Here is an 18,845-nt window from a genome sequence, read left to right as displayed (position 1 = left end):
GGTGATAATGGAAGATGTATGGCTAGTGTAGCATTCGTCCGATAGTAACAGAGAGTGATTTTTACTTGTATCTACGCGTCTCTATATATCCAAACCCCAGCCACCTCATCACTGACTCTTCCTTTCTTCATTCTCAGCCACTGGCTGATATGGGTACTTGATAGTAAGACACCAGATGTCGAGATAATCACATATAGTCCAGATGACGTCCACAATGAAGCTTCCATGCACTCCGATAGAGAGTCCCAGACACATGAAGACGAATGCTACTTGATAAACGTCGTTACCCAAAGCGCTCGGCCAGCCCACACCAAAGTTTTCTTGCAGCCAGGGTCCAAGAGAGTCAATGACTCCGAAGATTAGAGGGTAGATGAGTACGTTGCCCCTTGGGAAACGTGACTTTGTGAGATGGGAGATGATCATTCTTCCAACCGAGTAGGCGTTGATCAGACCAGCGTAGAAAACGAATGGTACCAGATGGTGGTGCAGAATGACGGGTTGAAGGTACAAGTAGGCAGGGATCAGGACCCAGGCGCCCGCAAATGTAAGTAGTCCAAGTAGTGCAACGCGTGTCTTTTGACCACGTGCGCGGCGCGCTTTCATGACGTTCAAGGCGCTTTAATCCTGTCAGTCTGGTTCTTAACATCTGAAGAGCTACACTTGCCTTAGAACGGTGTTGAAAACCAGCACAAACCCTCCTTGAACCATGTACCATTCATTCCATGCCATATTGTACAGTACATCCGGGATAAAGTCGAATTGTTTGATGCCCAAAGTCGAAAGCATGGGGCGTTGCCAGAAGCTACCACCGCCAAGAAAGGCTGTCAAGGCGTACACAATGCACAGTATGACAATACCTTCGACTGGCCCTGAAATAATACCAAGCGTCAATGTATGCGTGTGGTATTCGTCCCAAGTCTGGACATAGAATGTCAATGATGCTGCGCTGGTCAGTAGGTGAACTTCTATCCGCCAGGTCACATGTCACTGACAGGCAAAAAGTGTAAGGACTGTCTTCCATCCTTGGCCGAGATTCATGACTGCAGAGAATAGCAGCACCTCCAATGTCGTGTTTATCGCATCAACTCCATGATCAAACAATTCACCAAGGGGACCACTCTGGCGAGTTCTGCGGGCTTGGCTTCCATCGACAGCATCAAATGTCTGATACAGGAAAAGGCCAATAGCCCAGCTGAGGTACACCCATGGTGGACAGTCTTGATCAAGCGTCGGTGTATACCATAGCATAGTAAGGAAGTTGATAACAACGAAGCTGAATCCAGTCAACGTGATCTGTGCAGCCGTGTTAGTGCTCATCCAAATATTTGCGGTCAAGGTGGGGTTCAACTGGCTGCTTGTAGAGCGGATCAGGGTCCCGAAAACATCATACTTACAAGATTCGGCCTGGACACGGTTAGCAGTGTAAATGGTCGATATGTGACAGCACTTACGCCATCCACATGGGAAAACATTTGATGACGACATGGGTGTAGAAGGGCTTCAGCACATATTGCGAGAGAAGACTGTGATCCACACCAGAGTACTTGTACTCTTTGAGCTTGGGCAGCTTGTCCTGTCGAATGTACACCATTGCAGAGCGAGTCCTCCTGGACCAAGACGGTATTAGCAATTGTTGTCGTGTTGTCGCAGCGAGGAGAGTAAACTTTGCGTCGGTGTGTGCGTGGGAGAAGAGGCCCGAGCGTGGGGTTATATCGTATGACGTACCCCGCCGCTCTGGCCTGCTTTGTTTTCCCTGCCACGCTTGCACTCGCGCGAACACGTGGGCAAACACTGGGCGACTGACAGACGTTACTCTCGCAAACCTTGTTCTGAAATCAAAATGGCCAGCATGGTGACTAAAGTATGCTTTCAATAAATACATTGTATCAAACCATAATATTGCAAAGTTAAACCGAGCTAACACCACCCCTCAATCCTGCGATTGAGTGATGCTTTGATCAGTTCATGTACCAAGCAGGCTTCTATACTTCTGAAGCCCGGTGATGAGTGGTGTTCGGTCTGGAGAGCAGGGGTCTGGCTTGTGCACAAGTATTGCATTCTCGTCCCGTAGAATGCTAAATTCGAGTCATGTTCTGCTTCCATTGGGTGCATCTCAAGCCACAGGACTCCAGGAGCAGGGAATGAGGATGCTGCTCTTCATGGTTTGAATGAGTGGTACCGTCTTGTGCACCGTCTCGCCCCACCCTTCCACGCTCCAGCTCTGTTCACGACGGATCTTGCGTTCCTCGAGGTTGGCAAACTGCCATAGATGATGCACTGTGTTGAGGTCGCCGATTTGAACGAACCAAGCACCTACACCTTCCATGACCTCTCGTCGGGCCTTCAACCCACGTCGCCAGTGTGTCTCCCACTCTAGCAGGTTGCCTGGGTGTAGTGTATACGAGCGTAGTTCGAAGATGCCACCAAGCTGGCGTGGTGGTGTAGTTGGCCAGAAAGAGAACTCTTGCATAAGGGAATTGCGCTTGCCGGAGATCAACTTCTTGAGCTTGGCATCGAAGGCGGGGAATTCGGGATGCGACTGGATATTGTGTAGCGACTCGTGGTATCCTTCGTAGCGCTGGTATTCCCAGATGTGCACTGTGTAGTGCGATCAGCAGAGGAACGAGACAAGCTATGGCGGAGACTCGAGAGCTTACCAAAGGTGTTGCAGTCGCCAACTTCAGTTCTCCAGCTACCTACCAGATGGACCTTGTTCTCGGGGATCGAGGCCATCTTGGGATACCAGCCGCCAACCAACTCGGTGTACTCTTCAACGTTTTCCTGCTTGACTTCGTGGAAGACGATCGAATGAACGTACTTGCCGCGGGCTAGGACCTGCGAGAAACTTCGCTCAATGTCCTTGTCAAGCTCGCGACCTTCGGGTGTGCCGTAGATGAGGGACGATAATGCACCGCCCTTCTTTTTGGCATTCTCATGCTCACGAGCGCGAGCCTCTTCTGCAATGGCTCATGTCAGCGTTCTTGAAGGTCGGTTTGCTGCTGGGGTTATTATGACGTACTCTCCTCCTGCTCCTTTCGCTTCTGGGCTGCTACTAGGCCATCGCGGAACTTCTTTTGCTTCTCGTTAAAACTCGCCGCACTGTCTGGCGTGATGTCGGCAAGTGCGGGAGCTCGCGCAGGGCTCTGCGCCGCAGTTGTAGCACCAAAAGCTCGCGTGCGGACAGTGGCAATTGGTTGTGGGATTAGCCTGCCACGCACGCTGGCACAAGCACGACGTGAAAGCATGGTGTTGAAGGTAGAGAAGGAGGCCAAGAGGTGGACCAACGGAGAAATCGTTGATGTCAGCAAGTGTGTGGGTGGGTGAAGCAGCGTGGGCGTACTTGGGACCCTGGGCGACTTAGAGCTTCCCCTCACCTACATATTACCCCCCAGCTCCCCCCCGTCAACCCAGCTAGCGTGCCCGGGGCACTGGGGTAAGTCTGCCCCACTACGCATGTATCGACGACATACGTCTCCACTTGATTCCTTCAGCCATCTACGTAATCCTCGTTCGGCAGCAGCGCACTTTTCATCGCTCGGTCAATTGACTCGCGTATATTGATATTGGCCATTGTGGCTGTTCATATTCAAACCATGTCAGGCCCATCTCCAAGCACGAGCCTTCTTCCAGCCCAGTGGCACTGTCTTCTCCTGTCACACTATGGATATCTACCACTGCCCACCAATACCCCATATTCCTTATCGCCCAAATACAACTCGACACGACGCGTCATATGCCCCTGATACAGCACAGCCATACTGCCCCATGCTTACGGAATAAAGCCATCTGCAAGGCAAAAGATGGCAGATCGCCGCCGAGTACCACTCTGCACAAGCAGTGTCACCTGCACAAATTGAACATTTCTCTTCGAAGAGATTTGTGACATATCCAACATTTCCGACTCGTCTAGTCCTCGTCGAATATCTGAAGCACATTGTCTAGGATGGTGATAATCACGCGGGCTTGAAGTCCAGCATCGGCCATGTTGTTGCCTTTATGGGGGCCCATGATTGAGGGTCTGTACATGATTAGCTGGCGCGGCAAGTACTCAGTACGTCTTTACTTACGCCCAACAAATGGCCAAGTTGGCAGTGCTCATGCGGTTAATCTCTGAAGATTGTTGGACCCGATGCAGATGCAGGGCAAGAGCACGCAGCGTTGCGTAGTTCGGATCAGGCAGGGCGTTGATCAGAGCATGCATCGAGTCTCGGCGCATTGTATCATCGTCAATACGCGCAGCCTCAATGTACTTGCCATAGAATTCGCGCGTGAGGAGCGGATCAGGCAACTCGCGGAAGAACTGTTTCAACAATCCTGCAACACTGTTGACATCGTGCTGGAAGGACTCGGGATTGCGGAAATCGACCTGAGAGGCATCTACCCTGCGTTAGTTGAACCGCTGATGTGTATCATTTATACTACGTACCACTGTCGAACAAAGCCTTCATCTGCTGGATATGTGACGAGGTTCCCGGAATGCGGTAGATACCCTCGACCTCCAAGCCATAGAGATCGACGGCCTGAATGCATTGGTAGACTATTATCGGCACAGGAGAGCCGTCTCGCCGGAACAGTTCTTCTAGAGTGATACCAAAGATGGGGTTGATAGGAGGTTGACCAGAGTGGTATAGCACACCACTAGTCTGCTGTGCTGTGGCCTGACCAACCGGGCCACGCGGATAGTCCGGTTGTGGGTAAGGAGCCTGGGATGTAGGTGAATAGGGAGCGTTGGTTGGGTATGGTGCTGGCTGAGGCGGTTGTGGTTGGTGGTGCTGCAGCTGCAACGAAGGAGGTGGCTGCTGCTGCGAGTGCGTCCCGAATGAAGGCGGCTGTGAAGACTCGACATGCGAAGAGCTCTGCTGCAAGGGCGAAGTAGGGTGGGGGTCTGGCTGCGGCGTCGAGAAGGTCGGCGGGGGTTGGCTCTGCAGCTGCATTGAAGGACGGCCATTTCCAGCTGGCGGGGTTGGATGAGATCGTCCCTGGTTCTGGGTCGGATGCTTGACATATTGAAGCTCCGCTCTGGAAAGAGGCGCTTTGGATCCTTGGCTCAAGACAAACTCCTCAAAGTCTCGCTCATTGTTGATCTGGTAAATGAGCTGATTGATGCTGGGAGGGGGGTGAGCGGTGCTGCCCTTGAGCGGCTGGGGTGTTACAACTTGGCCGTTGTTAACCACGAGTTTCTCGTTGAATGAGGCTGGCACGGTGTCAGTTGGGTCTCAATTTCAGAGACGAGATACTTACCAAACTTCTGCATTTCCATGGTAAGGGCAGCATCTGTTTCCTTGATCAGGTCTAGTAGTGCAGAGACAGCCTGAGGCCGCGTAGTGGCTATAAGCTCCTTGCGTAAGGCCTGAGCCGTCTGCACCTTGCTGGCGTAGTCCTGGTCCGCTGCCTGGGTCTTACGTTGAAGATCCTCTTCATGCTGGGCTGCTGACTTGGGTCCTTTCAGACCAAACTTCCTGCCCGCCCCTGTGTCGCCCGTCTTGACGCGGTCGAGATCTTCGGCCAGCTGGTCGTATTTGGCCTTGGCCTTCTCAGCCAGCCGTTCGGCCTCCTGCACCTTGTTCTCAGCAGACAGTCCCTGCTGCTTCCACGTCTTGCGGTTTCCATCCATCTTGTTGGCTAGCTGCAGGAGGTTCTCGTGCATGGCATGCAGGGCGAGCCCAAACTGGGTGCCATTGTCGGCGATGCGCTCGTTGGCGTGGAGGACTTGCTCGAATTGAGTCTGATAGCTCTCATGTCGTGAATCGGGCTTACGCACGCCGTCGAGTGTCCCCCGGCTGAGTTTCTTCAAGGTGCTCGCATGTTCCTCCTCGAGGGCGCCCCGGCGCTTCAGAAAGCCCGCAAAGTCCTACCACGTATGTGAGCGGGTTGGGCTGCATAGTCAAAGTTGGCGCCCACTGACCCTAGCACTTGAAATGCTGGCTTTGAGGCGATTTAGCAGGGTCGTGACGCCCACGTCTGAATGTAGGATCTCATGGACCCGCTGCTGGGTATGCGCATCCTGGGTAGTACTCCGCTGTTCCGACGTTGTGGGAGCAGCCTCTTGTATTGGGGATCCGAGGGCGCCGTCCTTTGCGGGGTCGGATGCGCTGTTGAAGTCCGGGTTGAAGGGTTCCGTCATGTCCACGGGCGCAAGTGTAGGTGGGGCGTTCATTGCGGGTTCAGATACCATGGTGGTTACATATATGCCAGCGGCCATCTTGGGGGACGCGCAACCTATCAGGCGGAGACATGGCACGGACTGTTCCAACGTCATCGTTCCGCCGCCCGGTTCCTGTCGCATCCCACCCACCAAACACAGCCCGTGACCCAAGCATCACCCGCGTCGCGCAGCTATTCTTTGACTATCTTGCGGGACCGTGCTCCTTTCTCTCTCGTCTTGGGCAATATTGCACCTTGTATCAATGTCCAGCATGTCCAACAGCTTACCCGAAGAGGTCGTAACATGCCTCCAGAATGCCCGCTTTGTGAGTTATCCTTCCTGTCAGCAGTCTTGTCTTGCATTTCCCTTATCGATCCTCCTCGGCAATCTCTTGTCATTACGGTCCTATCTTTGGTTATTCCCATCTTCATATCACGTGTCCCAATGGACATCGCTGCTCTCCGGTCTTGTGCAAGATTCTGACAGATGCTACAGCTTCATCTTGCAACATGCTCGGAAAACATTCCTCATGTTTCCCTTATGAACTACACATATCTACCTAACACGCCTTACTCTTCAAGTCCAATCATCATCATGACAACACCTGCATCATCCCGCAAGACTCAGAACCTGGAATCAAACTCGCTTGTGTCTCTATTGGTGCACGATTGGATATCCCATCGGCCACCCACTCTAAGTCAGCCAGGTCGCTCCCCTTCGCCAACCCGCCCAGCACCCCGGTCTGGATCACTGGCCGAGCTTCTTCTCGGCATGAACACAGCCTCATTGAGTCGAATCAGCACTACTATCAATGGCGTTGCTCAGATGGTTCCCTCTGGGTCGGAGGAAGAGATATGGTACAAGGCTCAACATGTGGCAAACAACACCTTTAGCGATGGCACCGAGGATATCTATTCGACTTCACCAGGCGGGCAGGGCTTGTGGGGTAGCGGCGGGCTAGGCAACGAAGCTGCAAGTGGAGATGCGCCAAGAGAGGGTAATGCAGGGGCCCAATGCTATCTGGACGGAGAAGAAGTCAGGGTTGTCATTGTAAAGATCCGCGACGGACGAATTGCAGACTGGAAAGGCCAAGTGCGAGATTGGAGATTGTCAGAAGGCACCCAAGGTGCTCTACCCAATGGAACGGCAGATTGAGTCCCTTATTTAACACCAGGTGAGCGGTTTTATATGTTGTGTATTCAAAAGCTATGTTATCATTAGTATGAAAGCAGCTGGACACTCGCACCAAATACCCTTGTAAGACATGCATATGCAAAGTCCCTGGAAAACGTAGTTCCTTCACCATGCGCATCCAAAAGTACAGTAGATCGACAGAGTCCGATTCCTCTTACATTCACAGAATCAGACAGATCGAAGTTCGACGACCAATGCCATGTTTCCTCGGAGCCCATGTGCGTTTGACAAATAGGGTGGCGAAATGCCCTGTAGTCTCGCTACAGATGTCTCTTATGCAAGGGGGTACCTTCCTGAACCACGGTGGTTTGTGGCACGCGTAGCGCCAAATCACGTCCATTTGTCTTAGTTCTCATCCGCGTGTGGCGTCAGGCTATTTCCTTTGTCTCATATATCAAGTCGCGGTCAAAAAGCCAAACGACTTTCGGTCTTGCAGCCCCTTGTCACTTGCTCTTTTTCTTCCCGACAAACACAGCAATGCACATTTAGGACTACTAGGCAATCTCTCAAAACCGCCATTCGTGCAAGTAAAGGTGAGTTGACGTCTTGCTTGTTCATTCCTAGCAACTACCGAGCTTTACCTTATGCTGACCTAGTCACCCCGTGACTCCAGCATCAATGGCACTTCACGCATCAGGCACCACAGTCTACCTGCCTACTCGCTCTCACCGTCGTCTATCTAACATTCATCCCCGCGTGTTTTGCCTGCGCCCCCTTACAGCCGACTGCTGCCTCAGACGGCAAACCGCAGGTGAATGACGTAACCCCCTCCTTACGATACACGAAACCTCGACCTTGAGTATTAGTGAGGTAAGCAAAAGCGAGTTTTGACGGTGAGTGATGAACTTTGCGCTGACTGTTTGCTATCACCAGGCTTAGCCACACCTTTTTTTCTTAGTGACTGCCTGCTGAAGCTTGGCGGTGGTGACGCACCTGAGTGACTTGTTTTGTTTCAAACCTCACTTTTTGTTTTCTGAGATTACTACACCACACTTTTTTCAGAAATTTGAAGCTGTTTCTTGTTCTGAGTCTTGACAAAGGCTTTTGACTAACTTTCTTACTCACATTACACAAAGACCAACTCCTGGGAACAATGGATTCTACAGTCTACCCTACTCCTCCTTCTACGAACAGCATCTCACTCGCCGAGGCAGTCGAAATTGCAGAGGCACGTTTTAAAGCTGCTGTTCAAGGCTGTAAGGATGACTGGCATAACGGCAATGATTTAGTCATTCTTCAAGACAACATTCCACAGCTCTTTGGGGGTATCTTGGTAGAACACTTCAAACGCTGTGTAGGCGAAGTGTCTGGATTTCCTGTCGAAATCACTGTCATGGATAGCGGCAACAACTACCATACTCTAGTGCAGATGCCAAAGAACATGCGCTCATCTCAAGTTGTATCAAGCCCCCAATCAGCCCAGACATCGCCTTCTCAGCAAACCCCGATTGACCTAAAAGCCGTTGCTGCTGGCCTAAAAAAGGCCCCACGCCCGATGAACTGTTGGATCATTTTCCGAGATGCAATGCACAAGCATCTAAAGGCCGAATTTCCACATCTCACTATTCAAGAGATCTGTAAGCAGAAATCTTCCTCCGTCCTTCAGACAAACATACACTAACTAAGTCTTAGCTACTCGTTGCTCTCACATTTGGCATAACCTATCTCCTGAAGCCAAAAAGCCCTGGCAGGACGCCGCCAAGTCTGCAAAAGAAGAACACCTCCGCCAGCATCCCAACTACAAGTACACTCCGAGGAAGCCTGGCGAGAAGAAGAAACGTCAATCACGCAAGTCGAAGCGAGCTGCAGCCACAACTACGGCTCCAGAAGTGATACAATTCCAGCTGTCCCCCAACTTGATCCCGACGGCACCTGAGGTTACGGACGAGCCACCGCTTGCTGCAAACCCCGTCGCTGCTACCGGAGATACCGCCTGTCCTGAAAATGTCTCAAATCGCTTCAATCTCAACGTCTTCCCAGAGATATATCCGCAGGCTCCTATGGCTGCCGACTTTTTCTACAACGCTGAGTCAATTCGTCATGGTCTACTCGATACGGAGTTCGACATCGACTTCAACATGGATACTACTTTCGCCTTATTCGATGATGAGATGCTGGCCTTTCGCGATGGCGCAGAGGGAGATGCAACTTTGCCGTCCTTATTTCAAGACACCTACTGAAGGCGCTCTACATGACTAAACTTCTTTCTTTCAAATTACGCATCAGAAGTACAGCCACCAGTCCTTTAGTGCTTACTTCAAAGCACTACCAAACCTTACCAACGTCGCTCATTTTGTCTTTGTACTTTTTGCGCTTCTTCGGCAGTCGAAATCTCGAATAGGAGGTCGGCATCTTCGCGCGTCTCAGACCGCGCATCATCTCGGGGTCTTTCATATCCTTACAAGGGGGGGGCATGCATGGGGGAGTTCACATGTACCAAAAAGGAGAGCTACAGCGTTAGCCCTCATTGCGATGGTTTCTTGCTTTTAATCCTAGGCGTTTCTAGATGATAGGATTCATTTCATGGCGTACGTGGTGGAATGGCATATATCGGTATGGCTGCAGTCTCTATTCTGCAGAATATTTATGAGGTGAAAGCACCAGCATGGCATGGACGGATGGCATGAGCGGGCTCACTGTAGTGTAATCCGGTTCCATCCAAACAGATCACGATTCTCAAATAGGACCCTTGTGTGTTTTGACATGTGTGAAGGCATTCAATGATATTTTCTTGGCTTCTCTAGTCAGTTGTAGTACTTGCGCCATTGGCTGTCATTGTGTATGCCGTACCGCGAGAGGCGAAGATCGACGTGATACTCGATGCTCACGTGGCAGCAGATGCGAACATGGTTGAAGTCCGTCGCACCTGCCAATTCAGCTCCATATTATTGAGATATGTACAGGGATGCCAAACTCAGACGGGGGTATTGATATCTGGACTTGGCTTGCTTGTCATGCCCACCGTTAGGGCTACCGATTATCCGTAGCTATCTATCTTTCCGTGGCTCTGCAAGACCAAGCTACTTGCCAATGGATGCATTTGATACAATTGGCATGTGAATGAAGTGAAAAGCCATTGCGCATGTAGAAAATACGCCAAGGAGATACAAGCCTACCCTCGCAACATCCGAAGAAACCCAAATTGCATGTCTGTAGCATGACCAGACGTCACGGTGTGTAGACAAGTAAAATCCCCCCATCCTATCTCGTGACAGCCACAACCCCCCCAAACATCCTCGGTTCCTGCTTCCGCAGCAAGGTACTGCACGCCCACTGCCGTGTAACCACCCACACACTAAATAGCCCACGCCCACCTACTATACACACCCAACTCGGCGCCAGCAACCAGGTTAGCGCACCCACCGCTAAGCCCTCTTTCGATACTCACAGTCCCAAAACAACCACGTACCCCTTCCCCACGCATAATATACGACTCATTGAAAAAACGCGAAAACAAAGTCATGCGCATCGCTACACTCGACCGACAGCACACTACACAGTACACACTACATAAGTACCGGACCAAGCATACAAAACCGGCGTGGCTGGGGGGGATGCACCCGCTCTGACAGAAAACGGGTAAGTAAGAAAACGCTCTTCACATGGGAAAAGGGCTTGAAACTAGTCTTGTCTCGTCGGTGTTGTCAAAAGACGGAACCGAGTTTTGGTACCTGTCCATCACTTTATCGATCACCAACGCATCCCTAGTACCCTACTTTGACACACATGTCACGTTAACGGCGGTTTTCTTACTCGCGGGGCACCATCCCGTGTGTTAGCATTGTTAGTATATGGTGCTTTGGAACCCCCCGCAAAATTGGCCCTTTTTGCCGATCAATAGGTCGGGCAAAACGGAATTTTGCTGGGGTCTCTCCCCCGGTCCGGGCTCGGCGCATGTAGTGTGCGTATACTTGCTTAGTAGGTAGATGCACATGCAAAGTGACGGGGGTGTGGGAAGCACCGCAGCTGGAAAAAGAGTAGTTACATATATCGGGAGGAGGCTGGGCAGGTTATATGGTTATGTATCTGTATGGGGAGGAGGCCGCCGTGGCGCCGCGGCGGGCGGTGGAATAAGTTATCGATCCACCAAACAACGTTCGATGTTTGTCGAGTTGCATGAGTTTGGGATATGGCGGTCGGGCCCCTCACCCCAAAAAAGCAAGGGACCTGGCGATTGCTTATGTCGTGCGATCAATCATCGCAAAACGACTCGGTCAATACGCGATGATCCCGTTTGATCCGAGCCCGCGAGTTTTGTTACTACGTACTACCTTTTCAGCTCAGGAGACCTTTTTTTTTTGTTGTCCCTTGTTCAGCTACGAAACTAAGCAATCCGCGTACTATACACATACACGCCTACGAACTCTATCTACGTAGCTCCAACGACAAATATCTAACTCGTGACATTTCATTCGCTGCAACACTCAACTCCACCACCTATTAGTTTTGCTTTTTTTTGCTTTCTCGCTCTTCTACCTAGAGATCGCAACGCCGTTTTCGTAACCCCTGTACCTGCGTCCCGTTTGCTTAAAAAAAAACAAGCCGATCATTATCCGGACGGGCGCAACCCGCTGCAGCAAGCCAGCGCGCCCCAATCTCGGGGCCGTCAACCCCCCAGTCGCGCAAAACGCAGATAATAATCCTGCCTTCGGGCATATGTCTACAAACGTTCTGTCCGGACGTCAGCTGGGATGGTAGTTTGCTCATCACCATTTCCCAATGTGCTAATTACTTTACTTGCTAGCGCGATTGTGCTTTCTGTTTTGGGGAATGGGAGGGGGGCGCGGTGGTCACACAGGCAGGCAATGGCGGGCTCTTGCGGGGTTTGCGTCATGGGTAAGGGGAGAGAGAGAGGGAGAGGGGAGGGACTATGTATATGGGTGGCTTTCGCGCCCTCCGTTTGGAAATGTTTGGAGGGATTCCAGTGAACAGTTTGGGTTGAGGGGATACCTTATTTTTATTGCCAGACGTCGGTCTTGGAATCATGGCCTCCCTTCTCTTCTTGTCTCTCTCCGGACTCGCGGCTGGCGCTGCTATTCAGCAGCGTGATCCTGTGCCTGCTGGCTATGTTGCGCCGCCATACTATCCTGGTATGTGTGCGAACACGCTTTCAAATCTGCAAGTCGTTTGGTAGTACATGCTAACATTCCGCCAAAAGCTCCCCATGGAGGATGGGTGTCGGACTGGGCAGAGAGCTACCGAAAGGCTTCTCTTCTTGTTTCCAACATGACGCTTGCTGAGAAAACCAATCTCACAGCTGGAACGGGAATCTTCATGGGCCGCTGCGTGGGTAACACTGGTAGTGCCTTGAGAGTAGGCATTCCACAGCTTTGCTTGCAAGATGGTCCGTTGGGTGTGAGAAATACCGACCACAACACTGCTTTCCCGGCAGGCATCACCGTTGGAGCGACCTGGGACAAGGATCTCATTTACCGACGTGCGGTCGCTATTGGAGAGGAATTCCGCGGAAAGGGAGTCAACATCCATTTGGGACCAAGTGTAGGACCTCTTGGACGCAAGCCGCGAGGTGGCAGAAGTATGTATCCGGAACAATACATATTTGAGAGGCAGATTACTTACAATTGTTACAGATTGGGAGGGTTTTGGCTCTGACCCGGTTCTTCAGGCCTTTGGAGGTGCTCTGTCTGTAGAAGGTATTCAGAGCACTGGCGTCATTGCTACAATCAAGCATTTGATTGCGAACGAGCAGGAAATGTATCGCATGTGGAATATTGTTAAGCCAGGCATTTCCTCAAATGTTGATGATCGCACTCTCCACGAGCTTTACCTCTGGCCCTTTGCAGAAGGTAGGTTGAACCAGTTCCTTTAATCGCCAGTATACGTGTGTCTCTTCACACTACTGGAATGGATGGAAAGTTGCAAGCCAAAGCACATCACAGCTAATATCAATGCAGGTGTACGTTCCGGCGTTGGCTCAGTAATGATCGCCTACAATGCTGTCAACGGAAGCGCATGCGCGCAAAACAGCTACATGATCAACGGTCTCCTGAAGGATGAGCTCGGCTTCCAAGGTTTCGTCATGTCTGACTGGCTATCTCAAATCTCGGGCGTCAGCTCAACCCTCGCTGGTCTGGACATGTCCATGCCTGGCGATCGCAATGACATTCCTCTTGTTCTCGGAAACTCTTACTGGATGTACGAACAGACCCGCTCGGTACTGAACGGCTCGGTTCCGGTGGACCGTGTCAACGATGCCGTGACACGCATCTTGGCCACGTACTTCCAGATGGGCCAGGACCAAAATTATCCAAGGCCCAACTTTGACACCAACACCCAGAATGCCGAGGGTCCGCTCTACCCTGGTGCACTCATCTCGCCTTCGGGTGTGGTAAACGAATTTGTTGATGTCCAGGGCAATCACGCCGAGGTTGCGCGTGAGGTAGCTCGTGATGCCATTACCTTGTTGAAGAACCAGGACAACATTCTTCCTCTGGCCGCGAGTGCCCCACTTAAGATCTTTGGAACAGATGCCGAGAAGAACCCAGATGGTATCAACTCGTGCGCTGATCAGGGTTGCAACAAGGGTACCTTGGGAATGGGCTGGGGAAGCGGCAGCGCCCGCTACCCATACATGGACTCGCCCATTGATGGCTTCAAGGCTCGCGGTGCAAACTACCAGTTCTTCAACACTGACAACTTCCCGGGCAACTCGAATCCGTCTCCAAACGACACTGCTGTTGTCTTTGTGACTGCCGACTCGGGAGAAAACTATATCACGGTTGAGGGCAACCCAGGAGACCGAACTTCTGCCAACCTGAACCTATGGCACAATGGCGACAAACTGATCAAGGATGTTGCTGCTCAGTACTCGAATGTCGTCGTTGTTGTGCACACTGTCGGCGTCATCCTTATGAACGAATGGCATGACCTTCCTTCAGTCAAGGCAATCGTATTCGCTCATTTGCCCGGCCAAGAAGCAGGAAACTCTCTGATGCAGGTGCTGTACGGCGATGTCTCTCCCTCTGGTCATTTGCCTTACACCCTGCCCAATGCCGAGGACGACTTTGGCAACTCTGTAAAGCTTGTTGGATACCAACTGGGTCAGCCTCAAGACACGTTTACAGAGGGTCTGTACATTGACTACCGTCACTTCCACAAGGCCAACATCACACCCCGCTATGCCTTTGGCCACGGACTCAGCTACACGACCTTCTCCTTTTCCGACGCCACAATCACCCCTGTGACGCCACTCACCAGAACCCCACCAGCACGACCAGCAAAGGGCACAACACCGTCATACTCGACCGCGATCCCGCCTGCTTCTGAGGCATACTGGCCTGCGAACTTCAACCGCATCTGGCGCTACTTGTATTCGTGGCTTGACAAGAACGACGCCGATGCTGCTGCGCAGGTAGGAGCTTCTCCTTCGACATACCCCTATCCTGCGGGATACTCCAATGAGCAGAAGCCCGGACCTGCAGCAGGTGGCGCACAAGGTGGTAACCCCGCGCTTTTCGATGTGGCATACGATGTTGCTGTAAAGGTAACCAACACCGGCAGCCGTAGCGGCAAGGCTGTTGCACAACTCTACTTGCAGTTCCCCAGCGAGAGCACGGTCGACACGCCCATCATCCAGCTCCGAGACTTTGCAAAGACGTCTACCCTTGCGGCTGGAGCTAGCCAGACGTTGAAGATGCGACTGACAAGGAAGGACCTTAGCGTGTGGGATGTCGTGGAGCAAAATTGGGTTGTCCCTGCTGTGAGTGGTGACTATGGGGTTTGGATTGGTGGGTCTTCGGATGACTTGCATCTGAGGTGCGGTACGGCTACGGGACGTTGCCAGGGAGATCAGACGAGCCCTGTCTGAGGGGTTCTCTTTGCTCTAACGACATGAGTGAGGCCTTTCCTATAACGAATGACTTTATTAGTTAATAGTTAATCAAGTTACCGATATTGAATGAGTGCTATTCCGGTCCGATAATTCACAAAGTTCTGAACACATCTCGTGTTGGGCAATTCCAGTCCAAAAGGTTCCGGCTGCCTGTCACATGCAGAACGGGGTAATGTCACCACCAGCATATTGAAAGGGGAACCCCCGTTTGAATTATCCAGAAGCGAGCCAAGCCGGATACTATTTTCTGTCCTGCCGAAGGAAAGAAACATTTCCACAAAGCTTTTGGCAATTGTGAAAGACTCGACACATGTCACACGCAATATCCATAGGACAAAGAGCTATCCAAGCGATCAGGGGGCTCACGTGAGGCAGTGAACATACCGGCGATGGATGCTCTTGATTGGCCGAGCCCGAGGAGATTGCGAGGGATTCATGCGCAGAAGCGACGTGATTGGCCTGACTCGAGCATCTTTATCCCTGACTGTCGCGTGGGAGTTTACTACGTATGTGCATACTAGTACAATGGTCGTCCCTTGTGTCCCTGTAAGGCTGGAACACGACGAGGAGAGCTATTAATACACGTCATGCGTCGAGTGCTCCAGAAAGATGCTACCGTGTTTGCACGAGACTGGTGCGTGGTTTGAGGAAGGGCGCCAGTCGAGTCGCATGTGCATGGCCAACGAAGCTGTGCAGGGGAGTCTGCAAAAGGGAGTGTGGTGAGGTAATTTCAGGGTGAATTGGGCGTGCCGAGGGGTCTAATGGTTAGATGACAGTGAGGGTGAGTGTGTATGTGCATCGGGCGTTTTGTGCTATGAAGCCCGTGGCGAGGGCCAGAGCGAGGCCAGACGTCACAGGCGCTAGGCCCGTTTAGGAGCTGGTGCAGTCGTTATGGTTACTCCGGACAGCACCTTGGACTCCTTGCTGTACCAGCTTCCCCAGGGGTTCATCTACCATCACCGCACTGCTCGTCTGTCCAAAACAAAATCCCGTTACTTGAATCATCAATTGAAACCCTCTGCTGTCTGTTGTAAGCGTTGCGTTCTTGTGGGACGCTCCACGCATCCCTGCCACCAAGTCGTCACTGCTTGTACATAAACAAATTGCCCGGGTTTCAGGCGCGGACCACCGACTTCTCACACGTATCCCATATTACTTAACTTACATTACGGCGACTGCGCTCCTCGACACCACACAGCCGATTGCAAATTGACGATTGCTTCGTCGTCTCTCAGCATGTCCAACGGCGTGCGCAATCTGCGCGCCATGTTCGAAAACTCCAACGCCGCTGCCTCACCCGAGCCCCGCGGTCGCTCCCCAGTAGACCATTCCGCCCCAGGAGATAACGACGACCGCCCCAGGTCAAAGGTACGCGCCTCCTTTGTCCCCGTCGAGCCTTCGCTCCCTCCTACGAGCGCCTACACGCCCACCGACCTCGGCCAGACAAAGGGCACCCCGTCCAACAGCACCGTTGCACACCGCCGCGAGAGCTTCAGCATCAGCGAGGACAGGCCCGAGGAGCTCGCTGATCTCAAGAAGATTGTCAGCGACGAGAAGGAAGAGCGCGCCAAGAGCCTGGCTATCCCCGAGGCTGTTCCCGAGCAGGCCGTCGCATCAAGAGAATCCTCGCTATCGGCTCCTCTTGACCGAAAGGCAGAGGAAAAAGAATCCACCGACATGCCTAGGGCCTCCGACCTTGCAGAAGCTTCTGAGCCCCAGGCTGAGCAGACACCAACCCAACCCGAAGAAAACGCCGTTGACGACGCCGAAATCTCCCCAATGCCATCCCCACAACAGATTCCCGCTCAGCCCGCTGAAAATCCGGACAAGCCTACCACGGGCGCCCAGGAAGATCTCGCACTGAGGCCGGCAGCCCCCACGGACGAAGCTGCTGTGGAACACGACACACCTGCACAAGATGAAGCTGCATTTGAGGAAAGCATTCCTGCCGCGGAGGAAGCTGCCATTGAGGAAGCCGCCATCAAAGAGGAGGCAGCTGTTGCAGAAGCTGCTATCGCAGAGGAGAAGACTGCAACTGCTGAGGAGCCTGCTGTTACCAAAGAAGAGCCTCAAGCTGACGCTCAGCCCGCCGAAACCTCAGACAAGACTGAGACTGCATCTTCCACGGATGTGCCCACTATCACCGAGGAGGCGGCCCCTGCGTCTGATGAGGCTCCAGCAGCGGAGACTTCCAAGCCCGCTGACAGCAAGGCAAAGACCAATGGAACTCCTGCAGCTAAGAAGCTAGATGTCAAGAAGCCCTCGACAATCTCTACTGCTAAGGCCTCCAAGGCGCTACCCGCATCCGCAAAGAGCCCTCTCCCAAAGAGCCCTCTCCCAAAAGCAGCACCCAAGACTCCCCCGAAGACCAAGTCGGCCACACCAGCGCCCAAGCCCAGTCCAGCAAAGGTATCCAAGCCGGCAGCCCCTAAGGAGGCCGCTAAGGCCCCTGCTACAAAGGCTCCTGCTCCTGCTGCAAAGGCCCCGGCTGCTAAGACCCCTACTACCAAGACGAGCCGCTCTTCCCTACGCCCAGCGGCATCCTCAGCTACTGCACCTACTGCCAGCGCTGCATCCAAGACTAAGCCAGCAGCAGCATCTACAGAGACCAAGAAGCCTGCCGCTTCCAAGCCCGCCCCTCCTGCTCTCCGTAAAAGGTATGTACAATTGAATTCCACACAGTTCATAGCTCTGACCTCAGTCTAGCGTCTCACCAACCGGCTTCAAGAAGCCAGCACCCAAATCGCCCACACGCCCCGTCGGTCTGCCTTCGCGTTTGACCGCACCTACTGCGGCCTCTGCTGCGAAGCATGGCGAAGAACCCAAGGTTGCAAAGAAACCTGCCACTACCACACGCGCTCCACCCAAGCCCGCCACCACCACCACCAAGGCCCCTCGTCCTTCAGTTGGGCCCAGTGCACCAAAGCGACCGGAGTCCCGTACCTCGACCACAAGCACCGCACCCAAGGGCGGTTTCCTTGAGCGTATGATGCGCCCAACTGCAGCTAGCTCCAGCAAGACTCATGAGAAGCCTGCTTCTCCACCACACAAAGCCCCCGGCGCCTCAAAGCCTAGCACCCTACAAAAAGGAAAGAAGAAGGCGGAGGAAGTTGCCTCCAAGGTTGAAGATGTCGCATCCAAGGCCAAGGCAGCTGTCACCAACGGCCATGGCGATGAGGAGCACAAGGAGGAGCACAAGGAAGAGCACAAGGCGGAAGAAGAAGCCCCAAAGGAGTCTGAGACTACTGAACAGGTAGCTGAAGAAGCCCCCGCTGATGAGACGTCGCACGAAACGGTAAAGGCACCTAGTCCAGTGCCAGAGGTAGAGGCTCCAGCTGCAGAGCTAGATACGCCAAAGACGGAAGGTGAGGCCGTACGGTAGACGAGAGTGAGTGGGCCTATTGTCATGGGGTAGGTTTGACGACAGGGCTTCGCATTCCTGTAATGTCTACATCACCAATTCGCGAAGTCGGTAGGCTGTTGGTAAAACTCTTGTTCAATGGCGCTATGTTTGTTTGTTTTTATACCTTCACTTCTCCGATAGCATTTTCTGGAGCGATTGTTTGGCGCAAATCATAGTCTTGGGGGATACCTTGGGATATGGGTGGGGTGAGGGAAGGATGGAATTGGATACAGATCATTGCCTATATAGTT

The 18,845-nt window shown here is 52.6% G+C and overlaps 7 protein-coding genes across 7 annotated transcripts; 4 read left to right on the top strand and 3 right to left on the bottom strand.

The window, feature by feature from the left end:
* Nucleotides 1–108: 108 nt before the first annotated feature.
* COCVIDRAFT_87405 (hypothetical protein) lies at nt 109–1,591 on the bottom strand (the record flags this gene model as incomplete). The annotated part of the gene is made up of 5 exons (XM_014705710.1): nt 109–616; nt 659–941; nt 993–1,293; nt 1,395–1,404; nt 1,452–1,591. 5 exons carry the CDS (start codon nt 1,589–1,591, stop codon nt 109–111), a joined length of 1,242 nt encoding a protein of 413 aa, XP_014561196.1.
* Nucleotides 1,592–2,113: 522 nt separating this feature from the next.
* On the bottom strand, nt 2,114–3,245 carry COCVIDRAFT_12274 (hypothetical protein; the record flags this gene model as incomplete). The annotated part of the gene is made up of 3 exons (XM_014705586.1): nt 2,114–2,598; nt 2,658–2,957; nt 3,020–3,245. The coding sequence occupies 3 exons, from the start codon at nt 3,243–3,245 to the stop codon at nt 2,114–2,116; spliced, it is 1,011 nt and encodes a 336-aa protein (XP_014561072.1).
* Nucleotides 3,246–3,906: 661 nt separating this feature from the next.
* On the bottom strand, nt 3,907–6,286 carry COCVIDRAFT_33900 (hypothetical protein; the record flags this gene model as incomplete). The annotated part of the gene is made up of 5 exons (XM_014705709.1): nt 3,907–4,018; nt 4,068–4,377; nt 4,427–5,194; nt 5,242–5,851; nt 5,906–6,286. The coding sequence occupies 5 exons, from the start codon at nt 6,284–6,286 to the stop codon at nt 3,907–3,909; spliced, it is 2,181 nt and encodes a 726-aa protein (XP_014561195.1).
* Nucleotides 6,287–6,416: 130 nt separating this feature from the next.
* COCVIDRAFT_87529 (hypothetical protein) lies at nt 6,417–7,300 on the top strand (the record flags this gene model as incomplete). Its single annotated transcript, XM_014705708.1, has 2 exons — nt 6,417–6,470; nt 6,641–7,300. The coding sequence occupies 2 exons, from the start codon at nt 6,417–6,419 to the stop codon at nt 7,298–7,300; spliced, it is 714 nt and encodes a 237-aa protein (XP_014561194.1).
* Nucleotides 7,301–8,432: 1,132 nt separating this feature from the next.
* COCVIDRAFT_33898 (hypothetical protein) lies at nt 8,433–9,519 on the top strand (the record flags this gene model as incomplete). The annotated part of the gene is made up of 2 exons (XM_014705707.1): nt 8,433–8,916; nt 8,966–9,519. 2 exons carry the CDS (start codon nt 8,433–8,435, stop codon nt 9,517–9,519), a joined length of 1,038 nt encoding a protein of 345 aa, XP_014561193.1.
* A 2,804-nt stretch (nt 9,520–12,323) lies between these two features.
* COCVIDRAFT_33897 (glycoside hydrolase family 3 protein) lies at nt 12,324–15,167 on the top strand (the record flags this gene model as incomplete). Its single annotated transcript, XM_014705706.1, has 4 exons — nt 12,324–12,429; nt 12,474–12,875; nt 12,931–13,146; nt 13,255–15,167. The coding sequence occupies 4 exons, from the start codon at nt 12,324–12,326 to the stop codon at nt 15,165–15,167; spliced, it is 2,637 nt and encodes an 878-aa protein (XP_014561192.1).
* Nucleotides 15,168–16,427: 1,260 nt separating this feature from the next.
* On the top strand, nt 16,428–18,573 carry COCVIDRAFT_12269 (hypothetical protein; the record flags this gene model as incomplete). Its single annotated transcript, XM_014705585.1, has 2 exons — nt 16,428–17,848; nt 17,898–18,573. The coding sequence occupies 2 exons, from the start codon at nt 16,428–16,430 to the stop codon at nt 18,571–18,573; spliced, it is 2,097 nt and encodes a 698-aa protein (XP_014561071.1).
* Between the last annotated feature and the right edge of the window lie 272 nt (nt 18,574–18,845).

This window comes from Bipolaris victoriae, assembly GCF_000527765.1.
Source record: "Bipolaris victoriae FI3 unplaced genomic scaffold scaffold_7, whole genome shotgun sequence".
Taxonomy (NCBI): Eukaryota; Fungi; Ascomycota; class Dothideomycetes; order Pleosporales; family Pleosporaceae; genus Bipolaris; species Bipolaris victoriae.
The sequence above is the reverse complement of the archived record's forward strand: the minus strand, read 5'-3'. Positions and strand labels throughout refer to the sequence as shown.